Source organism: Coturnix japonica, chromosome 7 (genome assembly GCF_001577835.2).
Source record: "Coturnix japonica isolate 7356 chromosome 7, Coturnix japonica 2.1, whole genome shotgun sequence".
NCBI classification, from domain to species: Eukaryota; Metazoa; Chordata; class Aves; order Galliformes; family Phasianidae; genus Coturnix; species Coturnix japonica.
The window spans coordinates 19,226,326-19,250,725 of record NC_029522.1 but is presented as its reverse complement, the minus strand read 5'-3'; the positions used below and the strand labels follow the sequence as shown (position 1 = coordinate 19,250,725).

Genomic DNA, 24,400 nt, shown 5'->3' with positions numbered 1-24,400 from the left:
ACCAGCTTGGGGAGTACAGCAAACAGGCAGAGTACAACATTAAACTGGACACAGTTCAATAGCTGATATTGCATAAAGGTCGGGGCACCTGAGCTGGCACTCCTGTGTGGCAGTGGTCTGACAGCTTTATTATTGTGCAACTTGTGCTCAGTGCTCTAATGCATAGCTTACAGTACCTTTGGGACCTGTGCTTAATTTGGCTAGGAGGCTTTCAGAAAATTGGGTTTCCTGGTAGCAGGTAATATATCGATCACTTGTACCTCTTCATTAACATACTGGCACCAGCATCCTAGACTTTGACTGAGTGTGGAGTAGAATTGCTGCCTATCAGGACAAGAAATCATTCTGCTTTTAGAATCGAATTAGTCAGCCAACTAAAAACCAAGAAAAGCTGGCAGGGAAAGCAGATAAAGCCTCAGCAAAAGTGAAGTGCAGGATCTGAACTCTGTGTGGGTCTGTAGGAAGATAGAAATGTTTGTGTTTCAGAGGGTTAAGCGCTTCTCTCTGCAGGATGAGATGGCCATGGTATATCGCAGCCACAAAGCTCCTGTCTGCACTGCACTGCGTGCTGCTCATGAGATGGATATGTCCAAAAGCAATTATATTCCTTCTCAGGATGAAGAGCCGTTTGTTTCCTGTAGATAATGTCTGTTGGCTTTTTGGCGAGGCAGTTTTTGGAAGGGGGTATGGTTACTTACATCAGCATTTGTGTTGTATTGAGAGATAGTGGCTTGACCAGTTTAGGGTGGGATACTCAGCAGTCTGAGCACACTGGGCATTCCCATAGCGAGCTGGAGCTTTAGGGAAGGGAGAGAGGGAAAGCAGCTCTTGTGAGTCCCTCCCAGACTCAGCACCGCATTTCCTCCCACAGCCTCTGGGGATGACTGGGGTCAGAATTTCTCTGTGGCCTCCTGGATCTCCTGCCTGGCTTCCCAGCCATCTTTCCAAGGGCTGGGCCATGCATAAACCTCCTTCCCTGGCTGTGTGGTCACAAATGTAGTGGGTGACCTAGATTCTTAGATGAGGTTTGAGGGTGTATGGGGGGGTGCACATCCTTCTCCTGGCAAACGATCTATCTGAGAGAATAACCTGGGAGTAGTTCCAACTGTGTGTACATGTGCAGAGGTAAAATTGCACTGGTCCTGTTTTCCCACCTTGTCTTCAAAGATGTGCTGGAAAGGGAATCTTTAATTTCTGTTGTTCACATATTGATGTCCAGCTGTTGTGATATCACAAAAGACAATAATAGCTCCACTAAGTAAATGCTATACTTTTGGCTCATTAAGCAGGACCACTTGCTGGGGTAATCTGGGCTGTGCAGCATCCATATTGCCTGGGGAAAACCAGAGGAATCTCCCATCAGAAGGATCCTAAGTGAGGAAAAGCCTGTCCTGCCTGTTCTCCAGTTTTCCATGTGATCTCAGCATGCGTCCTTTCATAAAACATCTGTGCTCTGCCTCCTCTTACTTGAGCAGGGTCAGAGCGAAGAGAGGGGCCTTTGAAAGGGACTCCATGAGAAGCACTGATCGAGCCTGAGCAGTAGTTGTACTGAGAAAGGACCCAGGCTCCTGCTGTGTGCCCCTGAGGTTCAGGAAACTAAGTCAGATCAAGAATTATAACAGTTATCCAAGAGAGAGAACACTTACTGAGAATGGTCTGAAATTGATGTTTGTTTCTTTCTGTGAGCTGCCCAGAGACCTTATAGATGCATTCTGTTTCTATGAGCTGTGGTGCCCGAGCTCATCACAGGCACCCGAGCAAGTGGGTGGAGTAGAGTTTGGTTTGCAACATGAGGTTTGTGCTCATTCTGACATGAAGCCAGCAGCCATAATATCTCCTTGTCTCTGCCCCACTAGTGAAAAACAAGCAGCCCACAGGAAGGGTATAAATATAGCTCCTTGAGCAGAATCTGTTTCCTCTGCATTTGGTCATGTGTCTTGAGATCCATGCAGCGCAGTGGGAATGGGGGAGTTGTTCTGGAGCACTTGGCCCAGAGAGCCAACAGGAAGGTCATCAGCCGCCTCTGCTGCAAGAGCGACGGGAGCATGTGGACGGCTTGTGTCTTGTGTTTCCTCTGGGGCCAGGCTAAATTTAGGAGATTCACAGAGGGGCGTTGGACCATAATCCATCTGGGGCTGTGGGGGAAGAATGGGATCTGGGTTGTTTGCCTGGGCTTTCTGCTGCGTAACCAGCTTCAATGAGCCACCATTCATTCTTATGTCCCTCCTCTGCCTCACTGAATGTGCTGTAACCTACTCCCTGGTCTCTTGCCCTGAACTGTTTAAAATTTAAGCAGGAGGGAAAAATAAAGACTGCTGGTTCTGGGTTCATACAGACTCAACTTCAGAGTGTAGATGTGCCTTCTGTACCATCAACGCACAGGCTGAGCCTATAGCCCATACTTGCGAGAACTGCAGTGATGCAGATACTAACGATGAGCGCAAATCTCATTTCAGACTTCCCAAAAGTCTGATTCTTTCAGCTTCCAGGCAGTTAAAGGGATTATTCCTCAGTGCAGTATTTACACCTTGCAAGGCCTTCACACTGCTGGGCTGATCCTTCCGCTGCTAATCTTAAACACATATTTTATGAGTGTGTTTTGACTTGAACTAGCATTGCTAAAAATCCCCTTTCCCTGACCAGTCTGAGACAGAGCTAGGCAAACTGAAACACAAAGCACACACGTATTAAATACTGTATTTCAAGTAGTTGAAATTATGTTTCTGTATATCTGCTTCGGCACACTGCACAGATTTGATATATTGATACTGACACAAGAAGCCTGATTCTCCTGTCATTTACACAAGCATTTTGTCAGAGCAGTTATTCCCAGGTCACACATTTTGAAAGAAGATCCCAAACTCACATCAGCTTTGCTTAGTTCAGATTAATCCCAAATTCTAGAAAGCAAAGTTAATATTATTGTCACTGTGATGGATCTAATAGTCAATGCCAGAAGGTTATTTATGTAAGTGCGGATGTAATTTTTCCATTCATATTAATTGGTCCAGTAAAATATATTACCTTCTCTTGCAAATGCTGCCTTAATTTAACTCCAGAATGGCATTTTTCTGTTCTTTAAGGCAGGCAAAGTCCATTTGTGATAATTGCTTGCACGTTGCAGTGAAGGTTGGGATAGCCTCTAGTCTCTCTAATGGTGTGCAGTCAAACGGAAGCGGTAGTAACACACTATCCAAGACTTGCCCATTAGAAAAACAATGAAACAAAAAAGCACAACAAAAAAACACCTTGATACTATCTTTTCAGCAACACAGTTTGTAACTCATACTTGCTGGTGGCTCCCACATTCATGATGTTCATGAAATGGGCCTGGTTCTCCATGTTTCGCACCAAGAGCATTTAGCTGTCTGATGCTGCATTAAACATTTTTGTTGCCCTTTCCTTTTGCAAGCCAAAGAGATCTAAAGTTAGATAGTGGAACCCAGTGTTTATATTTCAAAAGCATTATTCTATCTTCTAGATTAGGGAGAAAGACTGAAATCTTTCAACTCGAGATATTGCTTTCCCATGGATCATTTTTAAACACTAAGTTTAGATATTTTAGGTATTTCATAGTCCTTCCAGACTGTACCCAGCTCTTCACTTTTTCTGCAGATTTCACAAATCTTCAGATTTTTAAGTTAACAATTGCATTTTGCCAAGGAATATATACTCAGTTTCCTTGGAAATCTGTGGGAATTGCAGTTGGGTATCAGAGAACAGAATCCAGCCTAAAGAGCCAAATGTCATTCTTCAGTAAAGCACTGGAGAATTTATTAACTCTGCAGGTCTCTCACTCAGTGAAATAAGCACATTTTTCTTTTCACTGACTGCAAAATACAAATTAAGTTTCATGCAGTGTGAAGGAATCAAAGTGCTCTTGCTGCTGAAGAAGACCGTTCTAAGCTGTGAAAAAGCTTAGATGGCAGAGGAAGGGCACTCTTTTCACCCCAGTGGTCTTCATAGCCATTGCACATCTGCTCAGACAAATATGCTGTAGTTGTGCCATGCAGACATGCATAGGAGAACTGCTTTGACTTCACCTGGGAGCTACACAGTGTTCAGTCTTCTATAACCTTTCCTTTGATGCAAAGAGGTGTCTTTCTGCATGCAAAGCTGCAAAAGTGCACACTCATCAGCCATCATAAAACATGCAAGGGGACATGCAGGCACACCAGAGATGGGCCTGAGAGCAGCAGCACTGGGGGCTCCTCCCTGCTGAGTGAAAGCACCTATTTCATAAGGGGACTGAATCTCTTGGAGCATCAGACATGTACACCATTCCTGCCCGAGCAGTCAGCGTCTGCCATGGTTTGTGGGAGCACTGAAACTAAGAGATAGCACAGGTGATGCATCTGTCATGTACCCTGAGGCTCTTGCAGTAAATTCTTCCTAATAACAACTGGAGAACCAAGGCAGATCAAGGAACTGATCTGGGTTAAAGTTAACTTTTTGGTTTTTTCTTTTTCTTTTTTTTTTTTTTTTTTTTTTTCCATCTTAGGTTAATTTTAACCTGGATCCTTTTGCAGCTCAGTTTCACTGTGAGGCTGCACAAACATTTCTATTGGCACGGGGTAAGGCGCAGCACCTGGGAGAGACAGAAAAGGCAACAATGGGTTTTGGCAGGGCAGCTGGTGCTCAGATTTAGAGTGCTCATGGAACATCATGTAATGTGGAGCTGTTACATACCCAGAAGTCAGCTAAATGTAGGAATTAAAAACTGCTCCAAGACATCACGTACTTGTCCCTCTTACAGAAAAACACCAGGTTTCTCCTTGCAGTGAGTGACTGGAAACACCAATGTATAGAAGTTCAGCTTTCAGTAATATCTGATGTTACCAAGAGAAAGGGGGATCTCTAAGGATTTGATTCTGGACTGACATTCACTCATTGACATCCCCCAGAGCAGCATTTCTGCACAGAACATCAGCAGAAATCCTGCCAGACAGCTAGCACCCTAAAAACGAAGTCATTGCTATTCTGTGAGCAGAAGGTGCTTTAAACTGATATAAGCAGAAAGGTTGTTTTCTAGCCAGTCAATCCATAACATCTGATAAAAATAGCTTTAAAACTGCTTTTTTAGTTCTCCTCCCTTCATGCTGCCTGTTAGCTGTATCTTCATTATTTATTCCTTCCGTAAGTTCTAATAACAGCTTTGTGGATTCTTTTATGCTTGTCTTAGATCTGGTATTGCCAAGCAGAAAGTCCTGCCATCCTAAACGTTACCTGGTAAGAATTATTTTGCATTCCCTTTCTACCCTAGAACAAAGGAAAGAAGAAAATACACTTGATGCAATAATTTGGCCCAAGTAAATAAAGGCTTTTACAATATTGACATTGAATTTTATTTTAATTCCAATCCAATTTCTTCAGACTGGCCAGAGAAAGGTTCTTCTCTAACTAGCAAATGGTGTGTGCCGGTTTTTTATTTGTTTGCCTTGAACCATAATTGTGTTGGATACTGGACAAGAGGATGGGTGATGAACAAGGCTTTTAGCTCACTGCAGAACAGCTCAGGAAAGTAGACTGAATAGTCTTCTACCAAGAACAAAATGAAAAGAAACCAAAACCATAAACAAAGAAACAAAAAGCTTTCTGTAAGGAAGGAGAAATGCCCTTTAAAAAGAAAATTAGCTGTGGTTTCCAGCATCTAAACAGAACAACCTTAGGCAAGTCGAGGCAGGCAGATCAGGAATACTCCTGTTACACCAGTAGTCTGTAGTTGCTGAAACAACTCAACTTTGTCATGCTGAAGTGGGTGAGGCTCCTGTTTGTCTTGGAAAGCAGACCATGATGGGCTGAGATAGGCTCATGATTTTCCCACTGAGGCCCAACACAGTGCAAGAGGAGCCAAAACATGTTCAAAGAGCAGCATTTTAGTGCCTTGTGTCTTCCATCACTGGTTATTGCTGTAACTCCCAACAATATACCTCTGCTTTAATGGAGATAAGTGCTTCAGGAAACGAGCACAAAAACTGCCTAAAAATTTTATTTCATTATTTTTTTGCTTAAGGTCTTGTGTGGTTGTTGTTTGTTTGTCTTCTTATTCTCATCAGGAGCTTTTTTGGGATGTGTCCACCATCCACTATCATTCTCCAGACAATGAGTAACTCAGTACTGCCATAAAACAGTACATGGCTCCACTTTCCAGAGTTTCCCATATGTTAAACTGGTTTGTGAGGGGATGCTCTCTGCAACTCCTCTGGTGGTTGTGCTGGAAGGTCTGAGGAGTCCTGCATACAGGTCTTTGCAGAAGGCCATATGTATCTACATGAGTATATAGGGACAACTGTAAGTTCATAGTATCAGTAAGGTTGGAATATACCTCTAAGATCACCAAGTCCAACCGTCAACTCATCCCCACCATGCCTGCTAACCACATCCCTCAGGGCCACATCTCCATGGTTCTTGAACACCTCCAGATGTTTCAGGTTCTCTTGAAATGGCCAGAGTTGCATGAAAGTGAGTGTATGCATCTTATTCTGTAGTCTGATCTACTGCTATCTGCGTGGTGCTGTTTATTCATTGAGCTTTTTAAGATACTTTGGTGGATAAGACTTTGAGCAACCTATCTTTATGTCTTGGACTCTCCCTCCTGTGCAGAAAGAAAAAGAATGAGTTGTAAATTAGGACAGAGAGTTATGTTGCTGTCAGCAGGGGGAACTTACGATGTTCAGGAGAGGTGCATTCTGTATCATGTACAGGTGAGGCCCTTATTGTGTTGGAGCACCTGGCAGAGCAGATGGGTCTACAGGGCTTCCCATTAGAGATGGGGGGGCCAAGATGCTTGTTGGTCATGCAGCTCTACTGAGTTGTCATAAACCATTCCTATTCTGTTGTCTACAGCAGAAGCATAAGGAGTTACGTATCCTGACATTTGCTGAACATATGCCTGCATAGCAGTTCAACATGGAGTTTGTGCAGGGCTGTCCATATTTCTTTTTAATTTGTTTGTTTTAGTTAGTTGAGAACGTTTTTTTTTTTACCTACCACTGTGCTGCATTGAGGAGCCAAAAACCTCTCCTTGGAGTTGTGCTCCTTTATGCCAGGAGGGAATATGTTTCCATTTATTTATTTATTTTTAATTTATTTGCTCTGTTTTAATACCCAATAAAGCTGTAGTTTTTTTCCAACTGGCACAACGAGGCCCTGACTATTTTTAAAGAACGTGGTTCATTTGATTTAATCTAATGAATGTTTAGTACTGTTGAAAATGGCTGGAGCCAGAGCCAAGAATAACGTACTGAAATGTGCTAGTTGAGCAAGGACTGCTTCACTCTGCCAATCTGCCTTCACATTTACCTGGTTTTGTGAGTAGTATTTGCAGACAGGACATATTGATCGAGGTGCTTTCTTAATACTAAATCTAAAAGCCAGTAACCCACGGAGCCATATTCTGACACACACATTTGAATAAACATCAAACCATAAAAACTCTTCTTGCTGCTCAGTGTAGGATGCGTAATCCCTGTTTCAGACCACTTTAAGGGGAACACAAATTGCCAGTATCTTTTTATTGCATGTAGAGAAAATGAAGACACCAAATGGTCATTTTTCCCCAAAATCATTCAGAAATTTAGGGGGAGAATTGGTAAGGAAAGGAGACACCCGGTGTCTCCGTCTTAACGAAGGTACATTTCATGCATGTTCTTGCACCTCTGTGTCCTGGCAGGTTACATTGCATATTTAAAGAACGTATTAAAACTCTATATCCCTTCCCCTTTTGCCATCTGTGACTTGAATTCCCTGTTAGATAGTTCTTTCTCTGTTCTTTCAAAAGAAATATGAAAGTAATACTTAAGCTTCACTGGATTAGAAAAATAAATCAGCCATAATACATCCTGGTCCCTAATAGTGGTGCCCATTGGGATTGGTTTTCTGCAGTGATCACTGCAGTGTGGGACTGACTTGAATAAGCAACAGACAGATGCTCCCAATAGCCATTACATTATTCGTCTCTCTGCATGATGGGAGGAAAGCAGCAGCACCTGTCACTATGGCAGAAATGTTGTCACTGCTGTTCTGCATTACAGATCTCAAGGGCAATCCGGGCTGATGTATTTCTCCACATTTTTATTGACCCAGATGGAGCCACTACACCACTAAGTATTTTATGCTGCGTTTCCCTCAAATACATCTTTCAGTTTATAACTGAGGGAAATTAAGCCCCCGATGCAGGTGTGAGAGAACAATGTATACAGATGAACACATCTTTCACCCCAAAATTTCCATGAGAGGACTGGCTAAAAGCATTAGAACTTAAATAGCAGAAGTCACTTGTGGACTCTCTGAGATTTCATCCAGAAGTGTCTCAGTCCTGGGGAATTTCTGAAGCCATATTCAAGAGCAGAAAGAACTCACTGCCTCATCATCTCAACTCCCCTTCCATCCTTTGTGCTGCACAGATGCAGTGCTGATGGCCTCAGCTCCGTGTGGGGTGAGTTGGGACACAAACGTCTTCACAGCCACTCACTGCAGATAACAGCGGCTGTGTTTGGAGCGTGGTGCCAGGAGGTGTTTCCCCAAAGAATTCCTGAGACTCAGGCTTAGTTTAAAGGGAGAGTGGGAAAGTTTTACTTGACATGGGGACACAGCAGCCGTTCAGCCAGATATTATTGTATCCTGTCCAAAAATAACATTGAAATTACAATGTGAACACAGGAAGTGAGGTTAAGGACCCTTCCTAGTCCGAGGCAAGAGCCTCCTCACCCCTCATTTAGGCCAAGTGAACTGTGCAGCATTATTTTTCCCCATGTGATCTTCTACTTCCCAAACACCAAGCTGTGTGCTCAGCACAGCTCTCACTCACATTGATGGCAGACATCACAGAGTCATAGGATTGCTCAGGTTAGGAAGGACCATCAAGATAAGTCCAACCTCAGCCTAACAATACAGCCCAACTCTAACAACCCATCACTAAATTATGTCCTTGTGCCATGTCATCCTTAGCCAGGCTGCAGTTGAGCTGTGGGCACATTGAATCTCTTCTGCTTTATAGGAACTAATCAATATGACGTGATTATTAAAACCATCTTTTAGTCATCTCTTTTTTGTGTTTGTTTGTATGTATTGCATTTATTCATCAGTAAAAATGCATATGGATATATATTTTGAAAAGAGAAGCTTTTCAGATATAACCTTCTCAGTATTGCTAATGTTGGGCAATTAAAAAAGAGCCTGCTTTGCCCCAGAATAATGAATTCAATTCTGTTGTAATTAAGCAAACTACTTTTTTTCAGAGCTGAAATTACACCTTAATTAGGTTTCAGAGTTTGGCTGCAATAATAGGACTACAAACTTGGTTGTCAGACTTTGCCCATAAGTACTCTTTCACTGAACCTTCACCTCTAAGCACTGTTTTATTGCCGTGTGCTTTTAGTGTCATGTGCACCATATCTTTAAGATGTGCTCTTTTCAGCCTGATGGCTCAAACATTTCTTGAGTGAAGTCAGAAATTTCTCATCTCCCACAAGCAACGCTGGGGTTTGGTTAGAGCTTACCACTAGATGTCCCTGTGAACCCCTCAAACCTCCCATATCTGCAGAGTTTCATGTGAGCTGGCTCAGGCTGGTGATATCTCAATGCTGGTGTGGGATGCTGAGACCTTGTAGGATTCTTCACCCACATGGGATGCTGTTCCTTAAGGGATGCTTCACCCACATGGGATGCTGTGCCCTTGTGGGATACTTTACCCACATGGGATTCTGTGTCCTGGCAGCAGTCAGCTCTTCCAAGTGTCTTGGGACTGAAATGCTACTTTTAGGCTGTCTCTAATTTCTTAAACAAGGAACCTAAAAGATATGCTTTGGAAGGCTTTTAAAGGTTGCCAGGAGCAGGGTTGTGCTGTGCTTAGTGTTGTGAAGAACCTCCATGAAGGGACAGTTCCTGCCTTGTAGACCAGATCCTTTGCAAGAAGACAGGGCAAGACCATGAGCACACTGAAGAGCATGTTACCCCTTTATTTTGTTTGCTCAAAGCAGGCTGAATCAAGGTGGGAGGCAGCAGCTCAGAGGGCAGGATGTGGTGTGAAAGGCAGACTATGAAAGAGGGAGATGTGGAATGAAGCAGAAGGTGGAGAAGTGAGTGTCTTTAGGAAAAGGAGAGGTGCAGAAGAGCAGGGGGGCCCTTGTAGGTTCCCCATCCACATCTTCTTTCTCTACTTGCTGCTGTGGCCACTGTTTCCCATGAGACATATTATCTGCCTGTTGCAGGCACCATAGGTCATGCATCTCCCAGATAGTCAAAGTCCCAAGTCAAAGAAAGACACAGCATACAGCAAATGTAGACAGAGTGAAGGTTCACTTCATTTTCACGTGCTGATCAGCAGCCTGGTGCTCAAGGGCAGGGAAACAGTGCGTGCTCCAGGCTGGTTCTGAGGTTACCAGCGCCTCCAATGGGGCTGCACTCAATTCCCACATGTATGCCTGGGAGCGTGCTGGTTCTGCTCATTTTTCAGCACAAGTGTGCAAAACCCACGATGCATCCACTTCGGCATCCTGTCCAAGCTGTCCCACTGGCTGCCTCCAGTAAGGTTCACTTTTGGCACCTCCAGTTTTCTGTGCTTTAGGTGGGAAACCGTAACATGACAGGCTGGCACCTTCTGAAAGGAAAGCTCTGGCAGGTTGGTCCATGTCTCAGACTCTCACCCTGAGCAGAAGGGCTGTGGTGCTTCAGGCAGACCTCCTGCAGAAAGCCGATGGCAGAGCTGTTGGGCACGCAGGCTGGTTAACGCTTCCAGCCAGCTGTAAAAGTCTTTCGCTGGTTGATGGTTAAGCTGAAAGAACGGCGGGGAGGAAAAAAGATAGTTGTGAACTTGGGGAGGGGGAAGAATAAGTTTAGCCTTTTAAAACCTCGGTAACCTATCAGAGCTGCAGCAAACTTCCTCCGGGGCAGCTCCGCGCTCCATCCCTGCGGTTCGGACGCGGTCGAACCCCTCCCGTCCGCAGCCCCCCTGGCTGTCGGCGCTCCGCCCGCCGCCGCCCCGTTGCATAAGGGCAGGGCTGGGGCGGCCCCGCTCCGCCCCCGGAGGTGCGCGCCGGGCTCCGCGGGGACAGCGGCGGCTCTGCGGGCGGCTCGGCCGCTTAGCGTCGTTTTCTTTGCAGTATTTTTCGGCGTTGAGGTTGTTTGTTTGGTTTTTTTTTTTTTTCCTCCAAGTGGGCCGGTGGCTCCTTGCCATGAGCAGCCCGAAGGCAGCATGAAAGCGGGCAGGCGCAGCTATCCAGCCCGCTCCGGTGTAGGATGGCTCTTGGCGAAGTGCTGCTGCTGCTGCTCCTGCAAAGGTCGGTGGGGACGGGGGGGCGAGGTCGGGAGGAGCGGCTGTACCCGGGGGTCGGGGCCGGGAGCTCAGTGGGAACTCCGAGCAGCCACCCCTCCGAGGGACAGAATGGAGGAAAAGGGCGGAGGAGCTGCCGGGACCCCCAGTCCAGGAGTAGTCGAACCCCCCAGAGGCAGCCGGATCCCCCTCAGCGTGCAGCGGGGCCGGGGCATAGAGAGGGAGAAGGCTGGAGTTGACGGGATCCGTGTTATCGTGGCTGGTAGGAAACACCCAGGGACTGTAAGGTCAGCGGGGCAGGCAGAAATATTTGCTTAAATGAGATTTCTTCTCCCTGCTTCCCCTCCCTTCTCCGGTCTTTCTTGGGCTCGGGTAGAGCAGCGCATTTCGGGAACATCTGTTTCTCACAGTCGACAGATCTGTGAACGGCGATGTGGGAAAGGCTGGGGACACTGGGCTGAGGCTGAGGGCTGCTTGCGGAGATGTGGGAACGGCACGGTGGTGAGAGCGCCTTGTGAAAATAAAAGGACTGATTTGTGCTGAGAACATCCCGGCTGAGATGGGCTGAGTGAAGGTTTCCCAGCCCACAGCCTTCACGCTGATATGGCTCTGGAACTTGTTCTGTATAGTGCAAGTTTTTTAATGGGGGATCTGTGTGGTATCTCTGAGTGGCCAGGCATCAGTGTCTCCAACAGCACTTGCATCTTTTGTTTGAGGTTGTTGTTTCTTTTAAAGCCTTCATGCTTTCCTTCACGATGGGATCCGCAGGTGAAGATGGGCGTACTCATGTCATGATGCACACACTTGCAATGCGGGAGCACTGATACCCCAGTTATTGACCTAAAGCAAGCCAGAGCAGAGCTGAAAGTGGGGTTTGTGAGATGTTGATCTCTGCAAGCAGGGGGAGAACATCCTACTTCATGCCAGGGATGAAAGAAGAGGCACATAACCTGGTAGCCTCTGTGGAGCTGCTAACACAAAGGTTGTAGAGCTAAACAACTGTGAAAGCCAGACCTCTATGTGGAGGGGGAGGGGAAACAGCTGGCTCTTCTCTCCTTTTGAAATGTTAACTGTGTTTGCAGTTCTGATTTAAGGGTCAGTAGCAAAAAGAGTTTTGAGGCACTGGTCTCTTTGTTTCTTTTGTGACCTTGGTAGTCAACTTGGAATGGGGCAGAAAGTTACGGTGTCATAGAAAACCAAAGGCAGTCCAGTAGTGGAAGTGCTCCCTAAGCACATGCAGTACCAAACGCTGTACTTGAGGAGGATTTTGTGTGTCCCAGACGATAACATCAGTGTGTTCTTCTTGGCAGCTTCTGCCATTCAACTGGGAGATGCTCTCAAGTGGCAACCTGGCCTTTGAAGCGCTGTGTATCCAGCATTGTCAGTGTTCATCTTTCTTCTGGGGGGATGTGTCTTCTCTAGAACTTCTCACTGATCTCAAGCCTTGTAGTAGAGAGAAGTCACTTATGGTTATGTTAAGATTGCATATATGAAACACCTTGAAGTAATTCTCCCTGCAGCCCCATCAATGACCTTCCCTTTGCCTCTCCTTTTTCCTGTGACATCTTGATCTTTGCACAAGCCAAGTAGGTTTTGTCGTGCCGATGAAAACTTTCAGTGAGAGGAATTGAGCAACTGAGCCTGTGTTTTGCTCTCAAACAGAGGCTGGTGCTTTTTGTGCTGTGGAGTTTGGAAGTGATGTGGATGCTTCATCTCCTAAATAGCAATAATAATACTGAACTGAAAAAAAAAAAAATAAAAAAAAATCAACAAGAAACAAGAGGTTCTGAGTAGAGCATGAAACAAATACATTTTGTGTGGCTGGTCATTTCTCTGAAGGATTTTGACAGACAACTTAAACTATTGTTTAAATCATCTCCTGTCTTTTGCAGCAGCAGTGACCTTGTTCCAGCTTTTGTGCCTGTTTCTCACAGAGAGGTTCTGATTGTGTCAGCTTTGTCTGTGTACAGAGATATTGGGATCCATACAGGGAAAGTGAATGACACTTAGTACCAGTTTTCCTCTGACCCAGATAGTCCCCTACATGAACTAAATAAGGATTACTTCTCTGTTCTGCAGTATGGAGAAATACGAATCCTAATATAGGAGTGCCTGAGAGCAAGAGTCTGTCACTTGTTCTCAGCCATAAAAAGGGGGAGCTAAGAGCAGTGGCCTTACACAGCCTCCAGGCCAATGGCCTCAGTCAGCCAGGAGCAGCCAAGCAAGGCTTCTTGCAGTATCTCCTAAATGCACAAACCCAAAGTAATGACCTGGTGTGATGGGATGCCCTGTGCACTGCAGAACAGGCTATGAAAGCAGGCTGATGAGAGGGTTGAGGTTCTAATAGCGTTCTGATAACTAGAGACGGTCATTGAGTTTTCTTCTCAAATCAGCCCAGGATCTACAGTTTAAAATAATTCTATGTTTCTTTTAACACCATCTCCTCAGTTATCTTGCGTGGTTCTGGTCTGAGGCTCCATTGAAACAGCTGTGATGTGGGAACGGTGGGAAAGAGAAGAGATTACTGCTTTGAGAAATATCTGTTGTGGAGCAAGTGCTCAGCTGCATGCTCCAACTGTCACAAGGTCAGGGCTTGGTTACCTTTAACTATGGAGCTGAGGGCAGAGTTCAGTGCCATTGCCCCACACTCCCATCAGCACGCGGCTCTGCGGCATGGCTGTGCAGGGCTGGCACCGGGCGGAGTTTGGCTCTTCCTTCTGCGTTCTTTGTGTTTGCTTTCTTTCCCCCTTCTTGATTTCTTTCTATCCTTGTAATGGACAGCAAAGGGAGCTGCGCCAGTTGCTTTGAGCATCTCTGCTAGCTGGTCAGAAACAGAGCCTTAACTGGAAGTTGGGCAAACTGGCATCATTTCAAGGGCTGTCAGCAGCATCTTAATGAAAGTTATTTCTTCATTAGGTAGAAAGTGAGATCTGATGGTGCTTTTTATAGAAGGTGCTGACATTGTGTTAGGGCAAACTGCAAGCTTTGCTAAGGAAACTGGTACCTTAGTGCTGCGTGGTAGCGAGGGAGAGATCTGCAGTAGTATGTCCGAGCCTGTAACATTTCCTAATTTGAACATATTTTATTTAGTGTTTCAGCCTGAGCCATGGTTACACTGCATAAAGTGCGGTGGAATGCACGGCCAAAGCAGATCTGTCAAAAATGAGGCAGAGGAGAAAACAATAGTAAAGCTGAGGGTGTCAACCAAAGCTTGCTTTGTTTCCTGGTCCTTCCTGAATGAGAAATATGAGGAAACTGTTACCTTCTCCAGATACACTCTGCGGGTTAAGCCGCTGTGTTGCTCATTAGCTGCATCTCAGTAAAGTCAGGAGGATCAAGTGTACCGGCTCTCCGTGGGCGCCAGCCTTGGGCTCAGCTTCTTTTCCTGGCAAGTTTGCAAGAGAACGGCTCTGTGAGGTTTGGGAGAGATGTTGCTGTCTCCTTCCAGCAAGAGAAAGCCAGTGAGCCCATGGCAGGAACAGCTCTTCCAAGCCCCACGTTCTCCCACCTCTTCAGGCTGAGTCAGGAGCTGGATTGGGTTTTGGCAGAAAGGGGCAATAGAGCTGATGGAAACGCTGCTCGTCTGGGCAAGCGGGATGAGCATGGCAAGGTGAATGCTGCTGGCAAAAAATAAACCACCCTAGAACTAGTATGCAATTGTGCTTTCCAATGTCCACCTTGCACCCTGCCTACAGTGTCCTGAGCTAAGCATGTGTAAAGTGCCCAGCAGTCCCTGTGCTGATCTGATGGAGTAAATGAAGACCCGTGGGTCTGAACCTGTGTATGTTCTCACCTTGAATATGGGCAGAAGTCTCGAGGCCAATAAACTGTCTCTGACATAAGCAGTGGAACAGGAAGCACAGCTGGCTGCTATGGCATTCAGTCCAGTGCTGGGGAGCAGTAATGCCTTTTTAGGATGATTTAGCTATAAGTATCGTTAAATCTTATCTGTTAATAAGAGATGTCAGGATATTGACTCAGGTCTGTTTCTGTGGCTCTCTGCTATCGTGACACGTGAAGCACCAAAGAGCAGAGGAGGGTTGGGATTCTCAAGAGGGAGGAGGGTTGGCTGTGCACAGGGCTCCTCTGCTTGCTGCCAGCCACTTCTTGTAACCATGGTGTGCCCCACATCAGAGCCAGCATTCAGGATGCTTTACCAGGTGTCCATCGGTTCCTAAAACCCAAGCAATACAAGTGTTATTTGTCTTTGCTAATTCCACATGCTACTGGAAGACTGTAGCTCTCTGGACATGAGGTAGCCCCTCATCCCCTGGCTTCATGTCTCCATTTTCAGGCTGATCATGCAGCCTTATCATTTGAGATGTGGTTGTAAACGGGATGTAACAGCAGTTGTACAGAAACTTTCAGATCGTGTAAGTAAAGTAGACAGTGATATCAGCTTCCAAGTTACAGCTCTGGGGCTGGGTGCGTGGGGGGGATACTTGTTATTCAGATTGTCTCATTGTTTTAAACTGTGATAAATTTGCCCAGCCTTAAAGAAACATGGGGTTTGCTTTTATTCGGGCAGAGCTCCTAAACTTTCCATTCATGCCAAGAAACACACAAGAACTCAGAAGGCTTTATTCATCTTGTCAAAAGCCTGGAGAAGGGAGGCTGTATTCCAAGGGAAAATAAGAGCAGATAATTGTGAAAAATATAGCTTGGGTAACTCCCTGCTTAATTCAGAGAACATGGGGTGAAAAGCATGCTGCTTTTCTATAAAGTAAGAGCCAGATAGATGTATTGTTTAGGAATTTAGTGCACAGATGCTGGGATGAAATAGAAGGGTAATAATTTTCACATGACCCCAGAAGGGTTTTGGTGTGTTGTTTTTTCTTCCCAAACTGCTGTGTTTCAGCACACACCTTGTTAAAACTTTTGAATGTGTTAAGGAAACTAATTTGTCATGTCGAATTTAGAAAACTCAAAACATTTGAGCCTAAAAATATCACTGATACCTGTACTACTCAAACACAGCAGAGCTCTGCTGCATTTCAGTCTATTTCTCGTCTGTTAACAGGCTCTGTGAAAGACGTTTTGGTCTTTGGCAAAAGTTGTGGTTTCTTCTCAAAAGAGAAGAACCTGTTGAGTAGTCAGTGAGCGCGGCAGGGTTCTTCAGGAGTGGTTTATGGTTGGGTGAGGAGCTCCAGCTCACCGCCGGTTGAGCCACTGCCTATCAGTTGCTATTGCAGAATGGTTCAGTTGTGAATGTTGCATCACACAATGCAGTATGCTGTAAAAATACTTCTAAAATAACTACATAGGGCAGCTTTCTGGAACAAGATTATAAATAGGACCTGAAGACTTGTAAATAATTATTAGAAAATACCTAAGGGGATATGTCTGAAAATGTCTCCCTTGGCTGGTGTTCTTTGCCGTTGTTGAACCACAAACCAAAACTCAACCCATTTGCTTTTAGTTCACATTTGATATGGCTAATTATCCTGAAAGACAACTGGTCCCTGGGATGAAAGGCAGTTAGTGCATTCCATCTCTCCTTTTGGATTCTGGTGCCCTGGGCTGTCCCCGTTGGACTGAGGATGTGGAAGCTGTACACATCACCTGGACTCCTTACAGATAGTTAGAATGAAATATGAAAATGTCACCTAATGACACGAGAAATGGAACCTGCAAACTGGATTACAGCAGTTAATAATAGAACAGCTTCTCTTTGATGGGGAGAGAGCCATTAAATACGCTTCAGTTTACATATATGTCATTGGCTTTTTCTCTAATGCGATGTACATAATATCGCATTGCAGAAATCCCTGTGCAGCTCTGGTTTCTCACTCTCTCACCTCCTTGCAGTTCCCAGTGCCTACTGATGCTCTTCTACTGTGTGGTAACTGATTGCTCGGTGCTTTTGGAAAACGGAGCAAATACATCTCCCATTTTGCGTGTTGTCACATAAGGACTTGGTAGTCACTATCTGACTGCCCCTGCTGCATGCCAGTGCAACTCACTGTGCTGCAGCCAGCATTGGCATTGGTGCAGCTCAGCACCTCCGAAGTCTTAGTGCCTTGCAACATTATATTCCAGGTCGTGTTAAGGGCTGAAGCCTGGTCTGCAGGTAAGCCTGGTACAGAGCCTAGCATTGCATGAAATATGCTCTTGCCCTGGGCTCTGCTGCAGCCCCTGCCCACACTGAGCACCCTGCAGACCACTGGCCCAGCTTGATGGCAGGCTATGGGAAGGGTTGCGCAACCCCATATAATTTAACCACACGCTGAATAAATACACTTTCAAGAACTCTTTTGAAGACACGTTGCCTAATTAATCCTGCAGGGGGTATAATATGTATATTTTTGAAATCCAGTTTTAGCATCGTGCAATTAGCTTTTATGGCCTAAGGATTCTGATTTAAGACATTCTTTCATTACTAATGGAAATCTGTTTTAATTAGAAATGCAAATGTCTTTTAGATCCAAATGTATCTGAGTGGTACAGTGTAAAAAGATGATTCACAGCTAATACCATTGAAGTGCCTCTAGACTGCTATTCATTATACTCTCTGTAGTTTGAACCCTGAGGACCAACATGATGCTCAAACGTTGCTCTCAGCTGTAGTATGTGGAGGCTGAATAGATTTCTTTAGGAAACAGAATAAGTATTAATCAACAGTGATCCTTAGGAGGGCAGCAGAAGGAAAATCATAGCTGTAGGCAGGAAGGAGGCAAGAAGGAGGCAAGCAGTGCAAGTGTTCCAGCAATGACTTCAGCTCTGTGACGGCAGAGCACAGCCCTGCCAGGTGCTGAGCAGACAGCAGCATCTTCCCTGGCTGTGTCTGAGTGTCACTCAGATTTGAGCATCCCAGGCTGTTTGGGGAGGGCCGAAGCTGCTGGGAGCAGTGCCATAATATCTGAACTGGCAGTGTGTCTCTGAGAAGGGCCTTGAGCAAAGCAAGCTGCAGACAAACACCTAAAGACTAAAGTTTCTTGAATATTCATTGTGCTCGCTTGTCCTGGAGAGAGCTAACTATGGGGTGGGTGGATGCCTGTGATGAGGCATTGTGCATTGCTGTCAATGATTACCCAACTTGACAAAGTGTTTTCAGAGACAAAGAGCCTCTGCTGCTCAACCAGCCTACCCTCGCTGCTGTGTTCAAATGAAAGTATTTCTTTTTTCCTAGTTGTTTTGAAGGATGTGGCTAAAAGGAAGTCACTGCTCAGCAACAGTGATGTAGCTGTGAAGAGAGAGTTTGTAATGATAATCTCTCTTGCTTGATAGAACAGTTTTGCAGCTACTTGTGAGCACACACTAATGCCGTGGGAAGCCAAGTGGTGCTGTTGTAGTGTGTGTGTGTTTTGTTGGTTTTTTTTTTCCCATGTGGAGCTTGTTGGTAAGGAGCAATGATGCTGGGAAACCATAGGATGTTCCTTGTGGCCCTCCAGAAATCTGAATCACCCAGTTCCTCGGGAGCAGCCATACTGGGGTTGCTGGAGGCTGGGTCAAAGCACAGCCTCAGAGGGCTGAGATTTCAGTGGAGGTCTGCAGAGCCCTCCTGCTCTGAGCAGCAGATGTCTCTGAGAGCTCGATTTCCCATCCCATCTCTCCTGCTGACGCAGATGCAGCGTAGCAGTGATTTCAGCACTGATAGATGATAAATGCGCTGACTGGTGCCGCAGGGAAGGTTCCTTCCAGTCCTGCTCCCTGCCCTGCAGACAACCAGGACACAGATCGCATGGGCTGTTACGTGGGGCAGCAAGTGATGTTCTGCATTCCTGCTTAAGCTGAGTGAGCCAAAGCTTCCCAAAGTCTGACAGTCTTGAGTGTGCACTTAAAAGTCTCCAAGCTGCTTAGCTGTTTTCCTGTGCCGTGTTCAAAGAGCCAAGCATTGCAAGCACCAGCAGTTCTTATCTGTCTGTTTTATTTCCCAACCGCTGTTTGCATTTACTTCATTCATTACTTCTCTCAATCCATCCCAACCAGTACCTTTGCTGTGAGCTTGTATTTCCCGCTGGTATCTCTGGAGGAGAAGGGTGTGAAGGAAGCTGCTTTGGGCAGCAGCCGCGGAGGCTGAGGCTGCCATGTGTCTGTCGTCCAGCACCCCAACCTCGTTGTTCTTGGTGGTTTCGTGGTGTCCGCTCTCGCCTGCACCACTCGCGACTTATCCTTGTTCCATTCTTTTCTTTTCAGGGGCTGTCAGAGCCTGAATAATTTAAGAGGGAACAAATGAGAGACGTTCATGGAGGACTCTGTTCTTACCTAGGCACAATTTGACAAGCATGTAGATTGCCTTGGGTTTCCACTGCACCTACCACAACTTTACTAAGAGAAAAGCCCCCTTTCCTAGACATCTGTGTCATTCTTGCTTAGTAAAGTTATTCAAGATCAGCGCCTTTGGAATTGGTTGGTAAATGGACAAAGACTTTCTCTTTGCCCGGAGCTCCTGAAAGCCTCCAAGTACCAAAGAGAACTGCACACCACTAGAAAGCAAGAGACAGCTGCTGAATGTTGGAAGCTACTGCATTTGGCAAAAGAAGCTGACGCTAAGATGCACACAGTTGTGTTTGTGGTTTTTTTTTTTCCTGCTTGTTTTCTGTGCTTTCTGAGCCCTATGTGTGCCTGGAAAGTTTAATGACCAATTCCTTCTTTCTCAACATGCAGTTTTTCTTCCTACCCCAAAAAGCTTTGGGTTCTGTTCTTGCTTTTTGTTTTCCAATTCCAATTTGTTTTGTCACAGATACCCTTCAGTTGTTTCCATTAGCAATTATATGGGAACATAGCTAAGGTTTCCTTTGAGGTAGGGAGATATAAATAAGATAATCAGATGTCCTCCTCTCTCACCCAAGGTTCAGCGATGGTTCGCTTTGCATAGAGGCTGCTGGCTTCAAGCATAAAGCGGAGCTGTCCTTAGCAATCACAGAATTATTAAGGTTGGAAAAGACCTCTAATATCATCCAGTCCAATGATGTCATTTGGCTGAGAAATGACTTCATTAAATGTGGCAACGTTCTTACAGTAGCTCAATTTGGGAGCTGCTGAATGAAGCTGACCCCTGACGCTTTACAAAAGAATAAGGCTTGTGTTTTACTAACAGCTGCTTGGAAACCACGTGCACTAAATTTTGTTTTTGTGCCCACCACTAGGATAAAAGGCAGTGTTCACCATCTCTGGTACCCTTAGCACTCTCAGCAGAACAACGTTGCTTAGATCAAAGTTAAAAAGTCTGCTTCTGTGTGGGTGTCTAAGCATTTCACAGTTCCTTATGCTAAAAGTAACAGTATACTTGCAAAGGCCAGCAAATGCTGTTCTTGTTCAGCTTTAATCATTATATTTTCCCCCTCATCATCCCATACAGGTCTCTGTAAAGGTTCAGGGTTAAAACCTTTTTTTATTTTTATTTTTCTAAACATGCATAAGCCTCCTGTCAAAATATATCAAGGAGGATTTTGCTTTGTGTTTGGAGTCCTGTTCCTTTTGCTGCTAGCGACACTTACTCTGGAAACTTCAGGGTTTGGGGTGGCGTTATTTTTGTCACAGGATGAGGACAGTGTAAATACGAAATGTAAAGTAGAAGAACTTAGAAGTGCTTCAACAAGCTGTTGGACTAAACTGAAATAAATGTTGATTTGTTCAAAAAAAAAAAAAAACCAAAAAAACCCAAAAACCCATGCCCTTTCTGGATCTTGTTACTCTTGACTTTTTGTTTCCTTTCTTTATTAAAGCGAGCTGCGTGCCTCTTAACTTCCAAAATCCACCCACCCAGCTGTGAGGCATCACCAAAAGACTGTTCCTACCTGTGTTCCCTACAGATGTGTTGTTGGGCTGGATCAGGATGAGTGCTGGGTTCAAGCCTCAGCCAAGAGGATGTGTGAATGAAATTGAGTGTGTAGACATGCTGTGTTTGTCCTGTTGTGTGGAGCAATGGCTCTTTTTCCGAGCTTTTCCACGCTCCTTCATTCAGTAGAAGTGTTTTCTAGAAGGGCATTGCTATGCCTGGGGAGGTAATGAGGGTCCCTTGAAGGACTCCAGGTTGCTCAGTAGTGCACCTATCTCATGGTGTTTGGGAACGGGAGCTGGCTAGGAGCATTTCCCCAATAGATGAATGTATTCCCTCTGTGTGTGATGTCCTCTTGATATTCTTATTGTGAGCTCAGAGCAGCTTACATGAGGCCCATAAATGGAAAGAAACCTCCAGTCTTGGATGCTCGTCACAGCTGTGAGCTGTTATATGGATATGTGTTTTTGATGGGACACCTGATGAGGAGCGCAGGTGTGCCTGCCACTTGAGTGCTGCCGGGTCAGGCTGCACACTTTCTGGAGAGCCTCTTCAGAGCTGCAGGGACGTATCCTGCCCTCGCATGCAGCAGTTGCCTCTGGCAATAGCTTTAAATCCATATGAAACCATAGCAGTGGCAGGAATGACTGCTGTGGCTGTTCTTCTTCACAGCCCTCTTGGACAGCAAAGAAGTCATGTTTCCACGCAGAGAGCTCCTGCACTGTGCCTTGCCCTTGTGCAGTTTCTCTCCCAACAGCCCGGTTCTCTCATTCTGCACGCTCTCAGGGTTTCAGGAACTTCTCTTGCAAGGTCTCTTGAGACCGTGCGCCTCTGTGCTGCTACTCCATGCTTTGGGCTTTCTGTCACCCTTTGAAACTTTCCCAGAACTGCAGTGACTTTTCACTGACCTCCGGGAACCGGCACTCTCGAGCCCTGACGCTCCGGCTGGCACAACCAAGACCTGGAGACTACTTTGGGATGTCAGCTTTCCCAGCACATGCTGGATGAAAGCCTCATCTGAGCAACACCAGCTAAAAATAAAAGCTATTCAACTGGAGCTAATGGCGGCCTGCCATGAGTTATTGCTCATTAAAGGGAATTGTCAGATGCTGAACTTCAGCTAATCATTTCCTGCTGCGAGATCGGCCTGGTATGAAACATACTCAAATGTGGGAAGGGGATTCACAATAACTAAATTTAGTCAAGGGTATAATTTACTCGGGCTCCCTCTGTAGTTAATGGGAAGAGAGAGGCTGCTGCATGGGGTGCATCCTGCTCTGCATTGCCCCTGGACAGAAGCAAGCACGGCTCTTTGATTGCTGGGAGGAACCAGCACCCCAGCTAGGTGAGTGCCTGCTGTCCTCTGCTTCATCTCCTGCCTGGAAGCAACAACTGGGAAGCTTTGGTACTGCGGCCCTCCCAGGAACATCCTTCTTTCATTACAGCAAGACTATGGGGAATTCTGCAGAACATCATCTTTGTCAAATGGCTCTTCTTGCCCGTTTCCAAGAAATATCGGCTATTGAATAAAGAAACAGTTGCGTTCTGAATGTTGTGTGATTAATTTATTTTTTCCAGTTAATTTTGGAATTTAGTCTTGTTTGCATGTTTGGCAATGAACCCAAAAGTCAAATTTTGAGTTCTCACATTACAGTGACTGGAAAGTTTGTCAAGTACGTCTGCTTTTAGTAATGTAGGTTTCTTTCTCTGTTGGACTAGAAACATTTGCATGAAATATTTAACTCCATATCTCTCATTAAATTTGGACTGAAGTTATTTCATCCACATAAATGGAATTGCAAAAATCCTGCCAGATTGATTTGTGCTTTTGGGCATTACTTCCAAACTGAAGCTTCAAGTAATGTTCCGAGATACAAACAGAAGATTTTGTTGAAGCTTCCCAAGTCTGCTCATTTCCAGGTGGTTATAAAGACAGGGAGAGCATTTGAACTCGAAGTGAAATTTGCAGGGAGATTTTGATAGCAGCATTTCAAGATGTCTTTACCTCATGGGTGAAGCTGGGTCCTACACTGCGTCCTTTTGTTACTCCTTCACTGGCATCTTGGGTGCGAGCAGTACAGGACCCAGGAGGGAGCCAGGAAGACTGCAGGAGAGTTTTGCAATTTCATTGCACAGGTTAAACGCACTTCTAATCTGAAGGGCTTTCCATGCCAATTGTCCTTTATCTGCATCTGATGCAGGCACTTAAAATTTCCCCATGTTCACTTGGGACCTGGTACAGACGCGGTGCCTGAGGAGGCAGTTTATCTGCTAACATTAAAACTTGTCATTTACATTATTTACATTTGTCACGAGCCAGTGTTTAGTGTTTTCACTTGAGGAATAGCTACAAAGTGACTTTGAATAATCCAGATATTGCTACCTCCCTGTGTTTTAGCAAATCCATGCCAGATTTTACATGCAGAATCGGCTCTAATGCTAAAACTGGGATCTGTCCTGTCATCTGCCTAAGCCACAAAGTTTTGTAACCCTGACTTGTGCCAATAAAAATGTTTCTCTGAGCATGTTTTGGACATTGAATACAAAAGCACAGAAGAGACCAAAGAAACAGTGCTCATTGCTCCTTCGGCCATCTTTGCTGAGTAGAGCTTTACCCCTTTAGTGCTGGAGCAAACAGGAGGTGACAGATCCCCAGAGAGCTCATAAAGCCTCATGGGGCCTCAAGATGTGAACTAGAGCCTACAGCCTGTTGGGTGCAAGAGCTTCTCTTGTCAGGGCAGGGGGTTGCATTTGCTTGGATGATCCTTGTTTGTTTAGTGCGTAATGTTAACACAGGGGCTGTGCTTGTGCACAGGGCAAATCAGGATGCCTCCCTCTTTCCAGGATTTTCTGCTTCAGAGATTCCTGTCCTTCAGGAAGCAGTAGCTTAAGAGAGGACCGAGTCAGTCTTTCACCCACATCTGATTCAATTCTGTCTTTGTCATAAATGTTATTTTACAGCAATCACTGAATATGGAAAATGGGCTCTGCTGAGCGGAGTTAATTTTTGTGCTCATTGGTCAGATTGTCATTATTGGCTTTCATTCATGAGTGGAATTATTTCTGTGGGGGGGAAAAAAAAAAGTTGATTTACATGCACATGCTAATAGAATTACTGAGGTCCCATTCTGGCTCATTTTCTCTGGTTTCTGTGAAAAAATTCTTTTCTCTCAGGCTGTTTTTCAGGGGTGAGAATTGGAGCTGTGCCTACATCCTCTGGTCCTATGTAATAATTCACCTCTTAGCTCAAGCAGAAGTGTGTCCTGGCATAGTTATGCATCTTCATAGCCCTGTTCAGGATTAACGTCTGGTTATCAAAGCATACTTCCCTCCTATCATATGTGGTCTTTGGTTAGTATGGATCAAAACGAGAAGCCTTTCCCACTCAGGTTCTGCAGATGGATCTG

General features: G+C 45.3%; 1 protein-coding gene across 7 annotated transcripts in view; it reads left to right on the top strand.

Annotated features, from left to right (window-relative positions):
• The window catches only part of KALRN (kalirin RhoGEF kinase), a 434,957-nt gene that overhangs the window by 360,205 nt on the left and 50,352 nt on the right, over nucleotides 1-24,400 (top strand). For 2 of the 7 annotated variants that reach the window (XM_032445875.1, XM_032445876.1), the window contains exon 1: nucleotides 11,019-11,279. The exons of the other annotated variants lie outside the window; for them this stretch is intronic. In XM_032445875.1, coding sequence (XP_032301766.1) covers nucleotides 11,195-11,279 — 85 coding nt within the window. In that variant the 5' untranslated portion in view covers nucleotides 11,019-11,194. Of the gene's footprint in view, nucleotides 1-11,018; nucleotides 11,280-24,400 lie in introns of those variants that run through there. 7 annotated transcript variants of the gene reach the window in all.